This window comes from Paroedura picta, chromosome 5, assembly GCF_049243985.1.
Source record: "Paroedura picta isolate Pp20150507F chromosome 5, Ppicta_v3.0, whole genome shotgun sequence".
Classification (NCBI taxonomy): domain Eukaryota; kingdom Metazoa; phylum Chordata; class Lepidosauria; order Squamata; family Gekkonidae; genus Paroedura; species Paroedura picta.
The window spans coordinates 33866436-33885647 of record NC_135373.1 but is presented as its reverse complement, the minus strand read 5'-3'; the positions used below and the strand labels follow the sequence as shown (position 1 = coordinate 33885647).

General features: G+C 43.7%; 1 protein-coding gene across 3 annotated transcripts in view; it reads right to left on the bottom strand.

Moving 5' to 3' along the window:
* The window catches only part of MATN1 (matrilin 1), a 37208-nt gene extending 18502 nt beyond the window's left edge, over nucleotides 1–18706 (bottom strand). Inside the window, exons 1-2 of one of the 3 annotated variants that reach the window (XM_077337159.1) lie at nucleotides 18521–18706; nucleotides 10658–11004 (exon numbers count right to left, since the gene is read on the bottom strand). In XM_077337159.1, the coding sequence (XP_077193274.1) occupies nucleotides 10658–11004; nucleotides 18521–18608 (435 nt within the window). In that variant the 5' untranslated portion in view covers nucleotides 18609–18706. The remainder of the gene's footprint in view (nucleotides 1–10657; nucleotides 11005–18520) is intronic. The other 2 variants (XM_077337160.1, XM_077337162.1) reach the window with 2 other exon arrangements.
* Between the last annotated feature and the right edge of the window lie 506 nt (nucleotides 18707–19212).

The window sequence follows — 19212 nt, the reverse complement described above, 5'->3', positions numbered from 1 at the left end:
TTGGAGATGCAAGGGGAAACCTGAAGAATTACCTGGAGAAATTTAGTTCGTAGTTTCTCTAGATGGAGCAGACTAGATGTTGCAAGGCCTGAATAGATGTCACAGAGCAGGGGTAGTCAAACTGCGGCCCTCCAGATGTCCATGGACTACAATTCCCATGAGCCCCTGCCAGCATTTGCTGGCAGGGGCTCATGGGAATTGTAGTCTATGGACATCTGGAGGGCTGTAATTTGACTACCCCTGCGATAGAGTAACCATAGAAAGCGAACTTGGTGTAGTGCTTAGGAGCACTGACTTCTAATCTGGAGAGCCAGGTTTGATTCCCCGCTCCTCCACATAAAGCCAGCTGGGTGACCTTGGGCTCGCTGTTCTGACCGAGCAGTAATATCAGGGCTCTCTCAGCCTCACCTCCCTCACAGGGTGTCTGTTGTGGGGAGAGGAAAGGGAAGGTGACCGTAAGCCGCTTTGAGACTCCTTCGGGTAGAGAAAAGCAGCATATAAGAACCAACTGCTCAGCCCAAAATGACAATGGGCTGTGTTAGCACCTGAAGCCTATATAATCACACCCAGATATTTAGTTTTCTTAACCTGCTCTATACCTTGTTGCCCTTCACCACCCAGGTCCTGCATCTGGGGCGTGCACCAAAAACCGTCCCCTTGTTGTTTTATTCATAATTCCAATTATATTTGTTATAACTGATCGTTAGATGTGCTGATTCACTATATAAAGACAAACCTTTTCAGTGCACATGTTATCAATTAGGACTGTATGTTCTGAGGCAGCCAAAGCAAATGCTTGTCACAAATGTGGGTGCTAAATTCCATTCCAGTTTTAGAGTATTTAGGACAGATACCAAGTTACAAGCAAACAAATTTGTAAAGGAACCGAGGAATGGGTGCCAATCAATTCAATCAAGCAAAAGAACTCATTGCCCTCCTTGTGTAGAGTTCACCATTCTTCCTTTATCAAATGGAAAAAATCAACGGGGAAAAACATGTTCTGATAAAACACCGTGTTCAAAGGGCCTTCCTTGAAATACTGTGTTGTGATGTGTCCTGTATTTTTCCTGGCATCTTTGACAAAAGGAACTCCAAGCCAGGCTTCTAATTTGAGATGTAGACATTGTGTCCTGAATTATGTTTTTTCCATCACTTTTTCCCTGCTTGTGTTCTGGAAACGGGTTATGGGGGCCAAACTGGAGATGAACTTTGAGTTCACCAACAAGGGGTAGATCACAACTTTTTCTTGTCTCTTAGCAACTTGTGTGGGGTTGCACTAGAAGTGTCATACAGTGGACCCCAAACTTACACACCATTACTCTGATGTCTCAGTGGTCAGTCTCAAAAATCTTCATTTTGAATTTCCCCTGCCCAGCTGAATAATGGCTCCAATAACTGGATTCAACTGTTATTCCAGTCAACAAAATTGTCTTCTGCTGAGTTAGGCCACTGGTCCACATGCTCGGTATTCTCCACTGTGGTAGGCAGGGTTCCAAGACTGACATCCTGAGTTTGGAATCTTTATCCATAGCTGGTTTAACTACATAGAACATGTAGCACATGCTACAGGCCCCACACTTTCAGGGACCCCTCACCTGCCTCTGCAAACAGAGCTGGATGGTGGGCCTTTGGTTCATAAAACCACCATGAGTCAAAAATGACTTGATGGAACCTAACAACATCTAACAAGGACTCCACTCTAGCTTTGATGCCATAGGCCCCGGGAATTCCATCTTTATATACAAAGCATGTGCTGTACCATTGAGTCACACCTGCTTCCCCTAACTCCCCATCTCTTCTCAGATGCAAATTTCTCCTCCCCAAAAGCGTATTTAACAAGTGAAATGTAGTGGCTGTTGGGGATTTACTTCTGTAGTCAATAGTTTGCTCTTTAAAATGGCTGAAATCTCTTGCATTGCAATGTTTTCTTTTTGCCAGAAGAGAGAGCCATTTATTTAACAAGTTTGGTAAGAGAACTATCAAAAGGAATGGCTTTCTTTGAAATTATTACTGGGGGGGAGGAGTTATTCAGAACTTTATCAATCGTGATCCAACATGAACCACATCCCATTTGGAAACAGAACAAAAATTCCTAAATCTGGGAAGAATTCCTTGTGACATTCAGGAATGATCTTAAGTCTACTGATCAGAGTGGTCCAGCATCTCCTTCTCTTGTTCCATTTTTCCTTGTAGCAAGCACATAAGGGCAGCAAGGAAAGTGTATATGTGAAGCTGCCTTCTACTGAATCCAGCCCTTAGGGCAGCCTTTTTCAAACTTTTGACCATGGAGGAACCACTGAAATATTTTTCAAGATTCTGGTACCATGCCCCTATCGAGTACTTTTAACTGGAGATGCCAGGGATTGAACCAGGGGCCTTCTGTATGCAAACCAGTTGCTCGACCACTGAGCCACAGCGCCTCCCAATGTATATGTGCATGATGAGGACTATGTGTATTGCCTAACCAGCAGAGTTCCCACCACATCCAAATGACATTTTTGTTTCCACCAATCATTTCACAGCCTCCGTATCTTGTACGCATGGGTCCTTATGCTGTTATGCTAAGCAAGTTAGGGAGAAAGTTTCACTTGTGCTTGCTGGAGACAAGATAAGGCATGTTGGGAAATGGAGAGGTAAACACTATATCTTCACTTTCATTCCCCTCCCCCCCCCCCACACACACACCAGTTTAGACCACAAAGTTTGTTGATGTGGAACATCTACTAGCGCGCTCCCTCCAACAGAAGTCTACGGACATGACATCCATAGTCCCGCCCCCAGGGACCGCACCAGTATATGGACTACAGCAGCAGTGCCAGAGTACTGAGGTGCGCTCATTGCTCTGGCAGCATTGCCACCACTGCCAGTCTTCCGAGGCTACTCCTGCCTTCCAGACAGCAGGGCCAACCTTGGGAGACTGGTGGGGGCGGAGGTAGCACAGTGCAACATGCCAGCAGGTAAGGAGAGGGGCGGAGGCAGGGAAGGAGGAGGTAGGGAACAAGGATTCTCACCCCTTATGTGGATGTTCCACATAAGGGGCGAGAATTCTTGTTGGTTGATTTTTTTTTTGGAGACTAGATGAAAAGAGTTTCCCCAGCACCACCCGCTTGACCTGCACCAGACAGAAACAAAGGCTTTGTTTTCACATGCTGGTAGACAGGTGGGACAGACTGTCAGCTGGATAGAAGTACAGAGGCTTCAGCTTCTGTTGTATAGGAAAGCATGGTTAGCAAGCCCACATTGACAACATAAACTAGAAATAAATGTCTAGATGCTGACATCTCGATCTGGAAATGAAAATGTTCATATCCTAATATTCTAGAGCAGGGGTAGTCAAACTGCGGCCCTCCAGATGTCCATGGACTACAATTCCCAGAAGCCCCTGCCAGCAAATGCTGGCAGGGGCTTCTGGGAATTGTAGTCCATGGACATCTGGAGGGCCGCAGTTTGACTACCCCTGCTCTAGAGCAAGCTATATGGGCAAGCACTTCAGTATTTCATACTGATTTCTGTTGTAAAGACTTAGACAAAATCTAAACTTAGACTAAACTCAAGATTAATTTCATGTAATTGATGAAGACAGAATTACTACCAAATCTGGTTTTAAGTGAAATCTGAAAGAATTTTGCATTTGTACTTGGGGTAAAACACTGGAAGAATGGCATGCCATGCCAACTGGTTTGACAAAATAGGCAGAAGTTCTCAGTAGCATTTCAGACATACCCATAAGACATTACTGGATAATGAACCAACCTATGAACCATTCCTATGAAGCATTTCCTGGCTTTCTCAGGAAAAAAGTCAACAACCCCTATTCACTTTATTCCTTATTAATGCTCAGATTGAAGATTTAATCATATTTATTAAATGCATATGAGGTCTGGTAAAAGAGGGAAAGAAAGAAACCACAGTGAAACTTAATTTTGCATGATTTCTCTTGCACACAAACCCTTATTTCCTTCACTTCCTAGCCGTTTGCTTGACTTCTCCATCTGGTTCATGAAACTGTATTTGCTTTAAAGGCACCTCAGTTGCCCCTGCTCTTACAAGTATTGCCATATTCCTATGATGCAATAAATCTGGCAGCTAAATATGCATGCTCACTAGCATTTCCGTAAGAAGCCGGGCTACATAATTAAAGTGCAACAGAATCCTGAGAAATTCCGATAGGAGAGCATGAATCATTCAGCAGCTGGGAAAAGGGGACCAGCAATGAAATTATTTAGGATTTGGAAAGGACAAAAATCCAATTCACTTCTCTTACTGATTAATTGTGCTACCACAGGGAGGAATTACATGTCATATGCAGTTCTATAAATCTGTCATTAAACAGACCACAGTTACCAGGCATTAGAGTTGACAGGCACAGCCTGGCAACTAGTGGGAGACTAGGAGGTGGGGAGGCCACTGGCAACATCACTTCCAGTAAAACCTCTCTAGGAATTGCCAGGAAGCCTGTGGCAAAACCATAGAGTTTCCATTTCCAATGATTCTGAGAGAAGACTGATGTCACTCTTTTCCCTTAAAATCCAATAGCCTCACTCTGCTTTAGGATGCTTAGGGCTAATCCTGCGTTGAGCAGGGGGCTGGACTAGATGGCCTGTATGGCCCCTTCCAACTCTATGATTCTATGATTCTATGACTATGTAGGCCTATCATCCATAAATTCCAGCTGGTGCTGAATGCAGCTGCTAGGGTCCTCACTGACACACCTTGGAGGGCCCATATCCAGCCTGTGTTGAGGCAGCTGCATTGGTTGCCTGTCCTGGCCTGGATCAGGTTCAAGGTTTTGGTGATAACCTTTAAGGCCATTCACGACTTACATGTTCTGAAGTCCAGGCCTATCTGAGGGAACACTTGTCTCGTTATGCCCACCACAGGGCACTTCACTCTGCGGGTGCTAATCTACTGGAGGCTTCTGGCCCTAAATATGCACACCTGTCCTTGACCTGGGCCAGGGCCTTTTCAGTTCTGCCCCCGACCTGGTGACATGAGCTCCCAGGAGAGCTGAAGACCCTAACAAAGCTATCAGAGGTCCCCAGGGCCTATAAAATGGAGCTCTTCCACCGGGTCTTTAGTTGAGATCAGAGCCAGGAACAACAGTCTCCCATCTGCCCTCTTTCCCACCTACAAAAAGAAAAGAAAAGGGTTTTGCCTGCCTGATCCCCAAAAGACGGTAGACACTTTAAAGAAAATTTTATTTCACCTTTAAAAATGTAGGTTTGTGATCGTACTGCAAGATGGACTGTGCCATTTTTAAAAATTACTCAGAACAGGAAATGGAGAGGGGAGGGTGGGTGAGTGGGCAGGACAAAGCTACCGAGACTATCGCGGTCTTATCCCTGGTTGCTCACTGGTTGCTCACTGGTGGTTCCCATTAATTAGGGTGGTAAATCCAGTTTTCTCGATGATACACAGGAAAACTAAGTCCCAGATCTGAATTGGACCTGCATATGTTTCTCTGACCACGTCAGATCAAGAGTTCTCAAGGTGACCCTAGGGAATCCGTAACATGATTCCCAGAGAGAGATGTGGACAATCGCCATGTGCATGAATAAGAGCATACTGCATTCTTTATCTGCAAAGCAATACTGACAAAATGGCATATTGTCCTTCCAATAAAATTATATTACATGGAGCCTAGCAGGGTGAAATATAACCAGCCATATCACAATGAAACATAAACTCAGTTTGTTTTGAAAGTGACAGGGTACCAACTGCAATGCATGTCCATCTTTTTACTCACAAACAAAGGCCTCCGCAGTCCACAAAGTAACTTCTAGCAAAGCTTCTGAGAGAGAGCAATTATCTTCATCATTCTTGGAAGGTTTCATTAAACAAGAGGACAAGAATGAGATTGTGGCCATTGTTGTCCAAAAGGCTTTTTGACTAATTCCTGACTAAAGATTCCTGAGCAAACTGCATAGTCATAGGAAACCAGGACAATGGATTCCAAATTGGCAGAAAGAAAGAAAGAAAGAAAGAAAGAAAGAAAGAAAGAAAGAAAGAAAGAAAGAAAGAAAGAAAGAAAGAAAGAAAGAAAGAAAGAAAGAAAGAAAGAAAGAAAGAATCTGTCCGGAAATCTTTGACCTGTGTATTCATCAGTCCTCTTCTAGGATCTGAAAAAATAGACTTGTGTTTATGGCATTCCAAGCAAAGAATCTACCCCAATCTGTTCTCTTCTTCATCAGAACACTGACAACTTTTGAGCTATAGAAATCAAAACTATGTGGAGTAGGGAATGAACAAGAAGTACATGGAATTTCCCAAGATCAATATGGTGATGTTTGGGCCATTAAATATGTTCTGAAACCAAAAGTCAATTTTATCCCATTAGTGTCCAAAAATGACCCCTATTACATTAGATTATGAGGTGTCCACAGTCAGTCAAAATGAAGGCATAGTATTTATTTATAAACCAACTTCATGTTGATGTAATTTTTCTTATTGGGAAGGAGAGGGGATGGTTTGGTGAAGAGTGAAACATAATTTCACATATTTCTCCTATTAAATTGTAAGTCTATCTCTCAGTGCAATCCTAAGTAGAGTTACATCCTTCTTAGTCTAAACACCCTTCTGGGCAAAACAGATATACTGAGAAAAATAGACCGATAGTCTGATTTGATATAATAACATATTGTGAGGTAGGACCATGGTTTAGTGATAGGCCACATATTTTGCATACAGAAAAGTCTAACTTCTGCCCTTGACATCCTCATTAAACTATCTCAGGTAGCAAGACTATGGATCCTTCTCTGTCCAAGATCCTGGCAAGCTAGAGCTACTCGGAGCAGACCACACAGAGCTAAACATAGAAAGATATACAAAAGCCACTAGATCCTGGATGTTTAGATATCACTGCAAGCAATTTACTGTTACAGAAAATAACCTGGTAATATATATCAGAATACAAAAGCAAGTCCTTTGAGCAAGGAATCATAGAAGTGTTTCCAATACTATGAGAAACATCTCATCCATCTCTCTACCAAACACATTTGATTGATTTGGATAATTCTGAAATCTGCACTGGCTAAGCTTTGTAGATCCAAATTTTGATATTCAGCCTTCTAGTAATGTTCCAGCATTTAGTTCTCCATATTTTAGCAGTGATGAAGAAACCAAGAATCATAGTTCTGTAGACAAATGGAACATTGTCTAATAGGAGACACAACAGAAGATTTTTTAGGTCTCCTATAATTTTATATCCTGCTATAGCTTGGATTTCCATTATGGGTTTGCATAGTGAAATTCCCTAACCAAAAATATACAGATAATTTGTTGTTTCAGGTGTTGTTTCATGATGTCCTGGAACAGTATTAGGAATCAGGGATTCTTCATGAAATGAACTACCTTAGCTAAAGAAATCCATACCTTCTGCTTCAGGTGTTACTAGTGGACTACAGCATGTACTCATGTTCTTTCTTGATTCTACTGATTTCCCGAGCAGTGTTATTTCTCCCTTCCAGCTGGATCCTTACCAGAGCAGAGCACTGAGTGCTTCAACAAAACACTTTTGGAGACAAGTCACAGAAAGCCACAATTCTCTTTCCCTCCATCCTTTGGGGGGAGAGGATCTGTTCTGTTCTTCTGTGACGGGACAAATAGAGAGCTGGGGCACGATGTACTAAAACGAATGACAAAGCTGCCTACTGGAACCACTGGCTATAATGTGAGCTACAAATGCCATCGGACTTGCAATGGCTCCATGGAAATGCATTACAACAAACAAAAGTTGCATTAAAATGTGGAACAGATTTAGAGAGACCCACCCTCGACATGGCATGACAGCCCTCATAGTGGAATGACAGTCTCTAGGAGTAGCATGAACATATCAGGAAAAAATTTTTCCCCGTCAGAGTAGTTCAGCAATGGAATAGGCTGCCTAAGGAGGTGGTGAGCTCCCCCTCACTGGCAGTCTTCAAGCAAAGGTTGGATACACACTTTTCTTGGATGCTTTAGGATGCTTTGGGCTGATCCTGCGTTGAGCAGGGGGTTGGACTAGATGGCCTGTATGGCCCCTTCCAACTCTATGATTCTAGGATTCTATGATTCTGTGATTTTGAGACTGGAATGATAGCCTCAAGAGAACTGATCCAATTCCAGGGGCTGCCATTTCAAACCCAGAACACTTTATCTGGGCCCAGGGACTGTTATTCTATTTCCAAGGAATTATTATTCCACCCTGAAAGCTGTCATTTCAATCCCTGGGCAGGTTTCTTATAATGCATATTTTCATTGTAATTTTTTGTGTTCCATACTGTATTTCAATGAAGCCAGTCTAGTCAATTGGTATACCTGGTTCTTATGATAACCAATGGGCCTTTGGGCCTCTCCCATTGTCCCCAATAGGTATTCCTGTCATTTGTTTTAGTATATCTCCATACTGACAGACCAACAATAGTAATTCCATCCCCCCAGCCCCACACAGTCTGGATCCAGTTATAACAAAATGTTTCTAGGTGCATAGCCCTAATTTCTACTAATACTTTTCTTCAAAAGTTCTTTACTACTGGACAAAACCATCACGTTTCTAACATACACATTGATCAGTACTAAATATTTTATTTAGTCTATGTGAATTGGTGGATGACTTTATAAAAACTATCCTTCATGCTAATACAGATGGTAGATGCAATATATGGTGCAACATTTTCTTGCCAGTCTTTCTCAGACTGAGCAGCTGGGCTTGTTTGGTCATAAAGTGCATTAACCATTGTGTGTGGAATGGGCCCTAAGGACTTAGATCTGATAAAACAGCTATTCTCTTTTAATTACTTTAGAACTTTGCAAATACCAAGTCATATAAGTTAATCAAATACAAGTACTTTCTTGTATTATATATCATTAATTTTTATCTTCATGCATTCATTTATATAGTTTTATATTGTTTATAATATTACTATCTCACATTATTTGCCATGTACGTTGAAACACTGTAAAGTTTTAAACTCCCATTCAATCCCATCAAAAGCCTTCTCAACATCAATAAAGAAAATAGATTCTTCTTTTTATACTGTTTTTAAATAATTGAAATTGCTCATCTTGTGCTCTCAACACAATATCTCCATTTTCTAACACTGATTTTGATCATGATAAATATATTGATCCATTACAATGTTTTTTAAAATGTATCTTGAATTCCTTTAGGATTTAGATTATCAGATTTGTACAGATTTTTATAGAATACAACAAAGATTGTTGTAAGACATTAATGTCTTTATAAAGGATGGGAATAAAATGATGGAATAACTTGATGTGTTTTTTCAAACTATGCAATGAGCCAACTATTTATCTGCCTTACTGATTTTTCCAAATTATAATTGCTTAGCAAAGTATATTGTCGCACCGGTTTCCTTAACATTTATTAATTGCCTCTTACACATATGTTTGCTCAATATAGTGAGCCTCTTGTGGCGCAGAGTGGTAAGCAGCAGAAATGCTGTCTGAAGCTGTCTGCCCATGAGGCTGGGAGTTCAATCCCAGCAGCCGGCTCAAGGTTGACTCAGCCTTCCATCCTTCCAAGGTCGGTAAAATGAGTACCCAGCTTGCTGAGGGATAAACAGTATTGACTGGGGAAGGCACTGGCAAACCACCCCATATTGAGTCTGCCATGAAAACGCTAGAGGGCTTCACCCCAAGGGTCAGACATGACTCGGTGCTTGCACAGGGGATACCTTTACCTTTACCTTTTATGCTCAATATAATTTTGGATTCTTACATTTTTGAGCAACTTCCTACACAGGCTGCATCAAAATCATATTGTGATTCTGGATATGTCACAGTCCATGCTATCAGGGACTTGATTGTCCATGTGGGAAAGTTCTGTGAGCCCCTAGAGACTCCCATACACTTCACTGATTTGTCATTTTCTTCTCCTTCCTTTTCAGAAGTCTACCAGCCAGGGAGGAAGGCAGTTGTTATTGCCTCCAGCAATTGATATTATGTCTGAACAACCATTAATTTAAGTTCTATGAATTAGTCTCATCACCACCACCACCATTAAAGTAACTGATGACCTGGTCGACACATATGGCAGATTGGGTGTATTAGGGGAGAAAGATTCTAGCCTAGCCTTTCACGTGCTGTACTAGTTTTCTACTGCCAGAGAGTTATTAATTAAGGTGAACTTTGAAAACTTTAATCCCTCCCCTTCATCTGAAGGTATACAGCCCATGCAATACATCAGCATTCTGCCATGCATTACCACTCATAATGGCTCAGAGAAAGAGCATCTGCTTAGCATGCAGAAGGTTCCAGGTCAAAAGGATTGGGAAGAAGGAAAAGTGATGAAAGCCTTCCACCTGAAATTCTAAGGTCCTGCTGGATATCAGAGAGGGCAATATTGACCTTGCTAAATCCGCCATCTGGTTTGGTAGAAGGCAACATCATATATCACTCCATTCCACTTTGTGTAGACAAGGTCAAAGTCAATGAATGGTCAATGGTCATCAGTACCATATCCTATGCTGGTGAATTCTTTCATTTGTGCACAATCTACTACAAGTCCATTTCATTGGGCAACTCCAAATGCTAGCATTACAGAAGATGAGGAAGAGGAATTTCATATTTCTTATCTGCACATGAAGCTTATATTTTGCAATGGACATAAATCAAACGGAGGAGGGTGGAGTGAAGATTCCTCATGGAGTTTTCCTACCTTGTTAACCCCTGGTGATCTCACTCTTGCGCCTTCTACCTCACTGAACGCTCTGTTGATGGCAAATTGGATAGCCAGGCCTGTCATGGTCCCAGTGGAAAGGGGCTCAATCCTCCGTACAGCTTGCAGCAAGGAAACTCTGGTACGGTGAGTCTTGAGGGAAAACTCATTCTTGACTGCACTGGCGTAATTAACGACACCGACCCGAGTAGCATTAGGTCCCACATCGAGTGGCTCGATGACCTGGGACAAGAAGACCTTGACTTGCTCAAATTCACTGGGGCGCACACTTCGGGAACTGTCGATGATGAAAACCAGATCAGTGGGTCTTGTCCGGCATTGGGCACCTGTATAAAGTAAAAGAGCAACAACTATCGGTCTGCCAACTTAACAAGATCTGCAAGAGGGGTATTTACAGTACTTTCCTGCCTGATTTTCAAAGAGTCCCTCATCCATCCATTGGATCCACTGAGCGAACAAACCCCCAAAAAAGCTCAAGCATCTTATTTAGTTTGTGCATTCATTTAGGTCATAAGGTATATTTAAAAGCAAAATAAGAATATAAATACAGCCCTAAGTAACTGAAATTCACCAGGCAATGGAGTTGGTGAACATTGAACTCATGAAACTGGCTTATAATGAGTCAGGCAAATGGTCCAATAAAGTCAGTATTGTCTAGTTTGAATGTCAGGAGCTTTCCATGGTCTTGGACAGAGTTCGTTCACATCACTGCTACCTGATGTTTTTAACCTGGGACATTATCCATGCAAACCTGAAGTACTTGCCAGGCTGGCCCTCACCTTCACTATATATTTCTTGCTGTATCCCTGGCATATAAGAAGGCAGGCAGAATATTCCTTTCCCTTTACGGACACGAAGAGAGGAATTTGTTTAGGATTATTTACCACAAAATCTGGGCAAACTTAATGACTCGCATATAAGCCGAAGGTGGGAAATGCTCCATCATCACAACAAATACAGCCCCCAACAAATACAGAAAAGTCAAGGGGATGAATAGCTGCTGGTTTTTGTACCCTGCTTTTCACTAACCAAAGGAGTCTCAAAGCAGCTTACAATTGCCTTCTCTTCCTCTCTTGATGCCAGACACCCTGAGAGAGCTCTGACAGAACTGCTCTGTGAGAACAACTCTGGCAGAAGAACCAAACAGTGCCCCCCCCCCAGGCCAGCAAACCAGAGCAGAACAACAGTACCCAAAGCTGGCAACCTGCTACAACAAGAACAACAGCTACCAAACTGGGAGAATGGACAACTCTAACTACAACTGCAGTGCCCTCCCCAGAACAAAACACTGAAATAAAAAACTGTAAAACTGAACACTGAAAGAAAGAACTGTAAAAATCAACTTTTAAAAGAAACACAAGTCAGAGCAAGCTCAGCTTGCTGTACTCATTTGCAAAAGGCAATGCAACAATTGGCTGGCTGGAGAAGACTTTTATTTCAACTACCGTATATACCCGCGTATAAGCTGAGGAGGGATTTTTCACTGCGAAAAAAGGTCCTGAAAAACTAGGCTTATATGCAAGGGTAATTAGCATACAGCATTATTTTAAAAGCCCATGAGAGTCAACCACGGGTTCATCCCTTCCTGCCCTCCCTCTCACTATCTGTCTAAATTCACAGAATCTATATTTCTGTCACATGGCCCTCTAGGCCTCTGCTTAAAAATCTCCAAAGAAACAGAGCCCACCACCTCCCAAGGGAGCCCGTTCCACTAAGGAACCTTTTTAACTGTCAGGTTGACATGAGGATAACAGGCATTAGATGATCTGTACCCACTTGGTCAGAACTGCTCTTACTTCCTTTCAAGCACGAGGGAAACAATTCCCTTTGTACAAGATCCCTAGTCAAAACACTCATCTGGAGTTCTGGCTCTGCAGAGTGACAAGAGTTTGATTTGCTTTATGCGAAGCTAAAGATCTTTTGAAAATCACAGTTCCGTATATTTTTGCCACCTAAAACCGTCCAAAACATTCTTGGAAGTGGAGCCAATTGGCAAAAGGCACTTTTTCTCTTTTAGACAATGGCAACTGAGGTTTTTTTTTTTAATGTCGACGAATAATGGCCCATTATACATCTGCACCTAACTGCCGGGTTTTAGAGCGGTAAGCCTTTAATCTTGACTTCAGATTCTGTGCCCACCTTCTGCACTTTTTTCCCCCCTCCAGTGTATTTATTCTGCAGCTGCAATTTTTAAAAACACACTTTTCTAAATTGGGGTGGAATGTCACTTGTGACATGTGAGGGGGGGGCGAAGTTTACACAATCACCCTGTTGTTGCTGTACCACAAACCCCTTCTATTTAAATCCTCATGGTTTAGGTTTTTCACATGCATTATTAGTTCTCTAAATGAACTAATACGATTTAATGAACTAATCGTACTAGTTCATTAAACTGAAAGGGAGCAGAAATGAACACAGGCAAATGGGGGAAACCCAGTGTTTAAATTGACCAGACCTTAAAACAAACAAACAAACAAAAAACTGGCAAGCAGCTGTGAAGCCCCATTATCCAAATTGCTGAGAACTAGAGGATTTTCTGTTGGGTTACCATCCACTGTGCAAAATGGGATCTCATAATATGGGGAAACATGTAGAGCAGGGGTAGTCAAACTGTGGCCCTCCAGATGTCTGTGGACTACAATTCCCAGGAGCCCCTGCCAGCATTCGCTGGCAGGGGCTCCTGGGAATTGTAGACCACGGACATCTGGGGGGCCGCAGTTTGACTACCCCTGATGTAGAGTATGCACAATGCATGGTAGAGCCCACTGGCACTGCAAGCTTTGATTGTTGGCTGTGTGCATGAGCATGCAAAGTCAGCTGCAACTCTATCATACTTTACATGGGTCTGCAATTTGTATGAGGGAGGAGTCCTCTCCTCTGGTAGAAGTTCTGGAGAGCTTTTTTCATCTTGTGTCAATATTTTTTTTTTAAGGGCTGGGTATTTTCACCAATGCCCTAGTGCCGGTGCCCAGTAATCCTAATTTCCTGCCCTTCCTTGCAAAGTTGCAAAGTTTTCTCTTTGTGATTCTCTAATTTGATCCTGCACACTGGTCGTCATCTTGGCAGTGTTTCAGAGCCTGTCCTGTGCATATTGCATTCTGTCTTCCAAATGGACTGACCCCAAGTGATTCTTAAGTGTGGCAGTTTGCAGGAGATACATGTGTCTCAGGTGTCATTTTAATGTTAGACTTCCAGAAGGTGCTAAAATGGTTCCCTCACTCAAATTTTGTTCATGAAAGCATTAAAGGGGAAAATGTTTTTCAAAGCTTTCGACTTCCCATCCCAGTGTCTCTCTGTTTACATCTAATGTTGCTTTCATTCCACACTGACAATTCTCCCACCCTGCTTTTGTTTGCATGCAGCACTGAAATCCTTTTTTCTTACTCTCTCTCTCTCTCTCTTTTTTTTTTTTTTGAACAGGAGATGTTTTGCCTCCTTTCTGGTCCCCTTTTCAAATCATTATCAGCAGGTAACTAAACCTCACGCATCTCCTTTTAATCGTTCCCTCCAACATTTAAATCTTTATTCAGCGATCTGAGACTAGCAATAATCTCATATCATTAGACTCATGCTGCTTATCAAAAACAATGTAAACATTTTAAAAGAGGGGGAAATAGGGCTTGTACATCAATGAAGGGGGATGGTAGAAGGTGCACAGTAGGCAGAATGACCTCAGTGTGAGTGACTCACAAGGCATCCTCTTGATTTACTTTGGGGTTGGAAGTGAAACAAGAGGAAAATCAGCACTAAAGCACTATGAGAAAATCCGCGGAAACAGTGATCAGAAAGGAAACTGAGCACTGAAGTAAGGAAAATCAATGCAGAATGGCAAAGAAAACCAGACAGATATACATGGTGAAAGTGAGCGGAAATAACTGTACATCATAGGTCAATATTTATTTATGGAGGGGAATAAACTGTAAAGGCTGTCTATCCATTACAGAGCATACAGATGGTACTTAGTTTTATACTGATTGGGAAGGGGGGTTAAAAGTTAACATGCATGCTCTATTCATTCTTCCCCCCTCCCCTTAATTCACTAAAGACATCCTTTTTAAAGCAAATGAGAGTGTCTATTGGGAACCTTATTTGTTTATGTCATGCAGAGAGTTGTGTCAAGAGATGCCAAACCCCACAAACATCCAACCACCTTTCAGCAGACCTTGCCACCAGGATACGCCCTCTCCACTTGCTCCTGCTATCCTACTTCATTCCGGACATGAGTATGCTGATGAGCCAGGCAAACCAGTTGAAGTATACGTTATTGGTTTCAAAGGAAAGGTTTGCTGAAGTGCCATAAACTTTGCTCTGATTTGGATAGGGCTGCTACACAGAGGCAGGCAATGACAAATCATCATCTCTTGCTTTGAAACCCCTAAGGGGCTACCAAAAGTTGGCACTGACTTGATGTCACTTTCCACTACCACAATAGGCTTTACAAAAGGTGCACCACTCATGCAGACTTTGAAACTACCCAGTGCTGGTGTTCTACTCCAGCGGTCCCCAACCTTCATCTGGTCGGGGACCGCCTCCGGGGGTGGGGGAGAGCCAGCGGCCCGGCTGCCGCAATTGCTAAAAAACGCGCATGCGCGTTTTGGCCACCAGTTCCGCGCATGTGCGTTAGCGTCGCTGCTGCGCCGGCTGCCGCGCCAGCTGCCGTGCTGGCCTCTTTCCCCCCCTCTCGGTGCAGGGGGGGAGGCAGGCGCGGCCGCTGGCGGCCCAGTATGATGGCCTTTGCGGCCCGATACCGGGCTGCGGACCAGGGGTTGGGGACCCCTGTTCTACTCCATCTCTTCAGTCTTATGATATATGCACCAGGGCCTATTCTGCACACAATCGATAATGCACTCAGTGCACTTTAGAAGTAGACTTTCCTGTTCCGCACAGGAAAATCCAGCTGCCAAAGCACATTGAAAGTGCATTAGCCAATGTGTTCAGAATGGGCCCAGCACACAAGGAGGAAGCATCCAGACTGTAAACAGGGAAGAGGTGCACAAGAACTGAAACTGGTGGATTTCTAGACTAAATTAGAAGCATCATATCAATTTCAATTTCCTTCCCCGCCCGACTGAAAATTCAAATCTGTCTTCATGTGTGTGTGTGTAGTGCCATCAAACCGCAAACCTATCGTGTTTTCAAGCCAAGAGAACAACATAGGTGCCTCTGGTTAACTCCCCTGGGCTTTCTTGGTGGTATCCAATCTAAATACTAATCAGGGTCAATCCAGCTTAGTTTCCAAGATCTGACAAAATCAACCTAGCCTGGAATATCCAGTACAGAGCCTAAGAGTCCCTTTCCCATACCAAGTGCAGGTTTGAGGGACACAGTGTGACAGAGATATGGAAGAAAACCAGTGTTCTCAGCTCAGTATCAGTGATGTCAAGGTCACCATCCAATAGGTGCTTATGGCATTCATCCAAACAGATGCCACTACACAAGGGATGTATTTGTCTAATGAGGGGAGTTTAGCTGCATCATAGATGAGTAATTTGGAAACAGCCTTGCCAGTAAATACACATAGCACCCTGTGTACCTGGCAGAGGGACAATCGATTCCAGTCATCTGGGAAACATACAACAGATATAACAATATTGGGCCATCATCTAAGTAGAAATGAAGAAGAAGAAGAAGAAGAAGAAGAAGAAGAAGAAGAAGAAGAAGAAGAAGAAGAAGAAGAAGAAGAAGAAGAAGAAATGTTTTTATAACCTACTTTTCACTATCTGAAAGTGGCTTAACCTTCCTTTCTTCTCCCCACAACAGACACCCTGTGATGTAGGTGAGGCTGAGAGAGATCTGACAGTAACTGCCCTGTGAGAACAGCACTATCAGCACTGCGACTAGCCCAAGGTCACCCAGCTAGCTGCATGTGGAGGAGTGGGGAATCAAATCCAGCTCTCCAGATTAGAGACCACTGCTCTTAACCACTATACCTTAGAAAGGACTACAACACAAGTCATTGCTATGCTCTTCTAGCATCCGAGGAGACAAGTGCCCCCAGCCCCAAATATAGGTGGAGAGCTATTCATCTCTATCAAAGTTCTATAGGATCAAGAGGAAAAGAAATTAAACGATACAGAGTGACAAGCATGACCGAAAAGGAGGAAAAAATCCAGGGTTCAGGGTATGGGATCGAGCACGATCCTGACAATGAGCGTGATGGGCTGGACACCATCAAGAAGTGTCACTCACAGTCACGTAGCTATATCGGATGACCAATAAAGTGTTCCATGCAGCCGGTATCCAAGAGCAGAGGTGTTATTTTCTGAGCTCACTAATAGGTCTAGCAAACAAATCAGCAGCAGTGCTCATGCATGTGCCCTTCTTTTCTCCAGTTTCATCCATCTGTTAACTTCATTTATTCCTTGCTTTTCTCCCCCACCCCCCACCCCATGGGCACCTACTGTGGCTTACAACATCATCCTCCCTGTCTCCCTTTTGTCCCTACATCAACCCTGTAGGCTGAGAATGCAGGACGGCCCAAGGTCACGCAGCGGGCTTTCATGGTAGTGCAGGGATTCGAACCTGGCTCTCCCGAGTCTGGTAGTCACCATGATACCACAATGTCTCTCAATTATGTAAACACCCTTTAAAACAGCTCAATGGCCTCCCGTCGGAGTGAGTGCCACATAGGAGTAGCCATTCTTCAAAACACAGTCTACTGCCTTTCCAGCTAAGTTCCTTGCCATGCTGACAAGATGTTTTTCTATCCGTGCACATTTTCTTTTCCGTCTTCCGTAAGATGATACCTTTGAACGTAGATGCCTGCTCAGAAGGTAGACATTTACAGGTACTAACCTGGGGGTAGGGGGATGCCTACTGCCCTGGGTGCTGGTTCATTCCAGAAGGTTACCAACTCAGAGGCTGAGAGAGAGTTTCCAAGCAGGTCTACTCAGAAGTAAGCCCCATTTTATTCTCTGGGACTTACTCCTGAGAAAGCATTCTTAGGATGACACCCAGAAGTGTGAATGGACTTCAAGAAGGAAGGGGTTGTTAATGAAGTCTCATTTAGTTCGACTTCATTAAGAGCCCGATCCTGTATGTATCTACACAGCAGGCAACTCTACCAAATCCAGCAGGATAGGATCCAGCCGCCCAGTGAAAAATCCATCAAGGTAATTCTTGCACGCAGCCGAAGTAAACTTATCATCGTAAAGCTATGAGAGATGCTAACCTGTTTCGCTGGATTATTCCCCAGCTGGGGGAAACTACAAGCTCAGCTCTCAGCTCTTGAAAAGAGTGCTAATAGTGTTTTTAGCAAATCCGGATGACTCATTTCTACAATGATGTTATTCTACCAGGGCACCTGACTGACTCCAACCCCAAACCTCGAAAGGGACTAATCGAGAGCCAAGTCTCTCGTTTGAGGATGCTGAATCAAGCCGGGGATGAGAACAGCATGCTGTGCTTGTAAGATCTAGGGGAAAGTTACTTAAGAACACCTCTGCAGTTCTTAAAGACAGGAGAAAGCAGAAGCAAGAGCTATACAAATTGCATAACCTTTTAGTGGTGATTCCTCTCCCCCCCCCCCCCCCCCATAACCATCAAACCTTTCTGGGTTTCCCTTCCCTCTGTGCCCCTGTTAGGGTGGCCAAATCCAGGAGATTTGGGATTCCTCCCTGGGAATTTGGGGATGGAGCCTGGGGAGAACAGGAGTCCTCAGTGGGGTTCAATGCCATAGATCCCACCCTCCAAAGGATTCATTTCCTCCAGGGAAACTGACTTATGTTGTCTGGAGAGGAGCTGTAATTCCAGGGGATCCCCAGGTCCCACCTGGAGGCTGCCATCCCCACACCCTCAGGAATGACCAGGAGCTTCCATGGACCACCACCACCCCAAGCTTACCTCTTAGCTGAGGAGAGACCCCAGAAACTTCCTGCTCTGGACAGAGGAGCAGCACTAAGAACAGGACGCTTGAAATAATCACTGTCATGGTTGCTCTGGAGGAAGCAGAGAGTGGACTGGGAGGCTCCGAGTTGGGCCCAGAGGTATTAATGGGCCACTCCTCAAAACAGGCAAGAAGCCAACCTATGACACGTGTGTCTGACAGGGTGTGTGTGTGTGCGGGGTGGGGAGGAGATTGCATGGAAGTGTGGAAGGATGGCTATTGACAAGGGAGGGTCCCCTGGCCCTTCCCATCGCCTGGCTTTGGCCACAACAGCTTCATTGCTGGACTAGGAAGTGGCGAAGTCGTTTCCTTACAAAAAAAAAAAATAAGCAACCAGCAATGGCCTGGAATGCAGGGAATTTGAGCCCTGAACACTGAAGGCAGTCAAATCAAGCAAGAAGAAAAAAGGAGGTTTATCTGCCAATCAATGCTTTTAATCTGGCCCGGGGGGGGGGGGCTGCCACAGTCAGCGGACGGCCTCCAGCACACCGGGGCCAAAAAGTCTTTTCTGACTCGGAGACCCATAGGGACCGGGACAGGATGAGGTTGTATGCGTTTGCAAGCACTAACAGCATGGACCCATGAAATGTCAGATGTCAGCACTGGGGAGCAGCGGTTTTCTTATGTGTGCGCATTTGTGCTTTTTCTC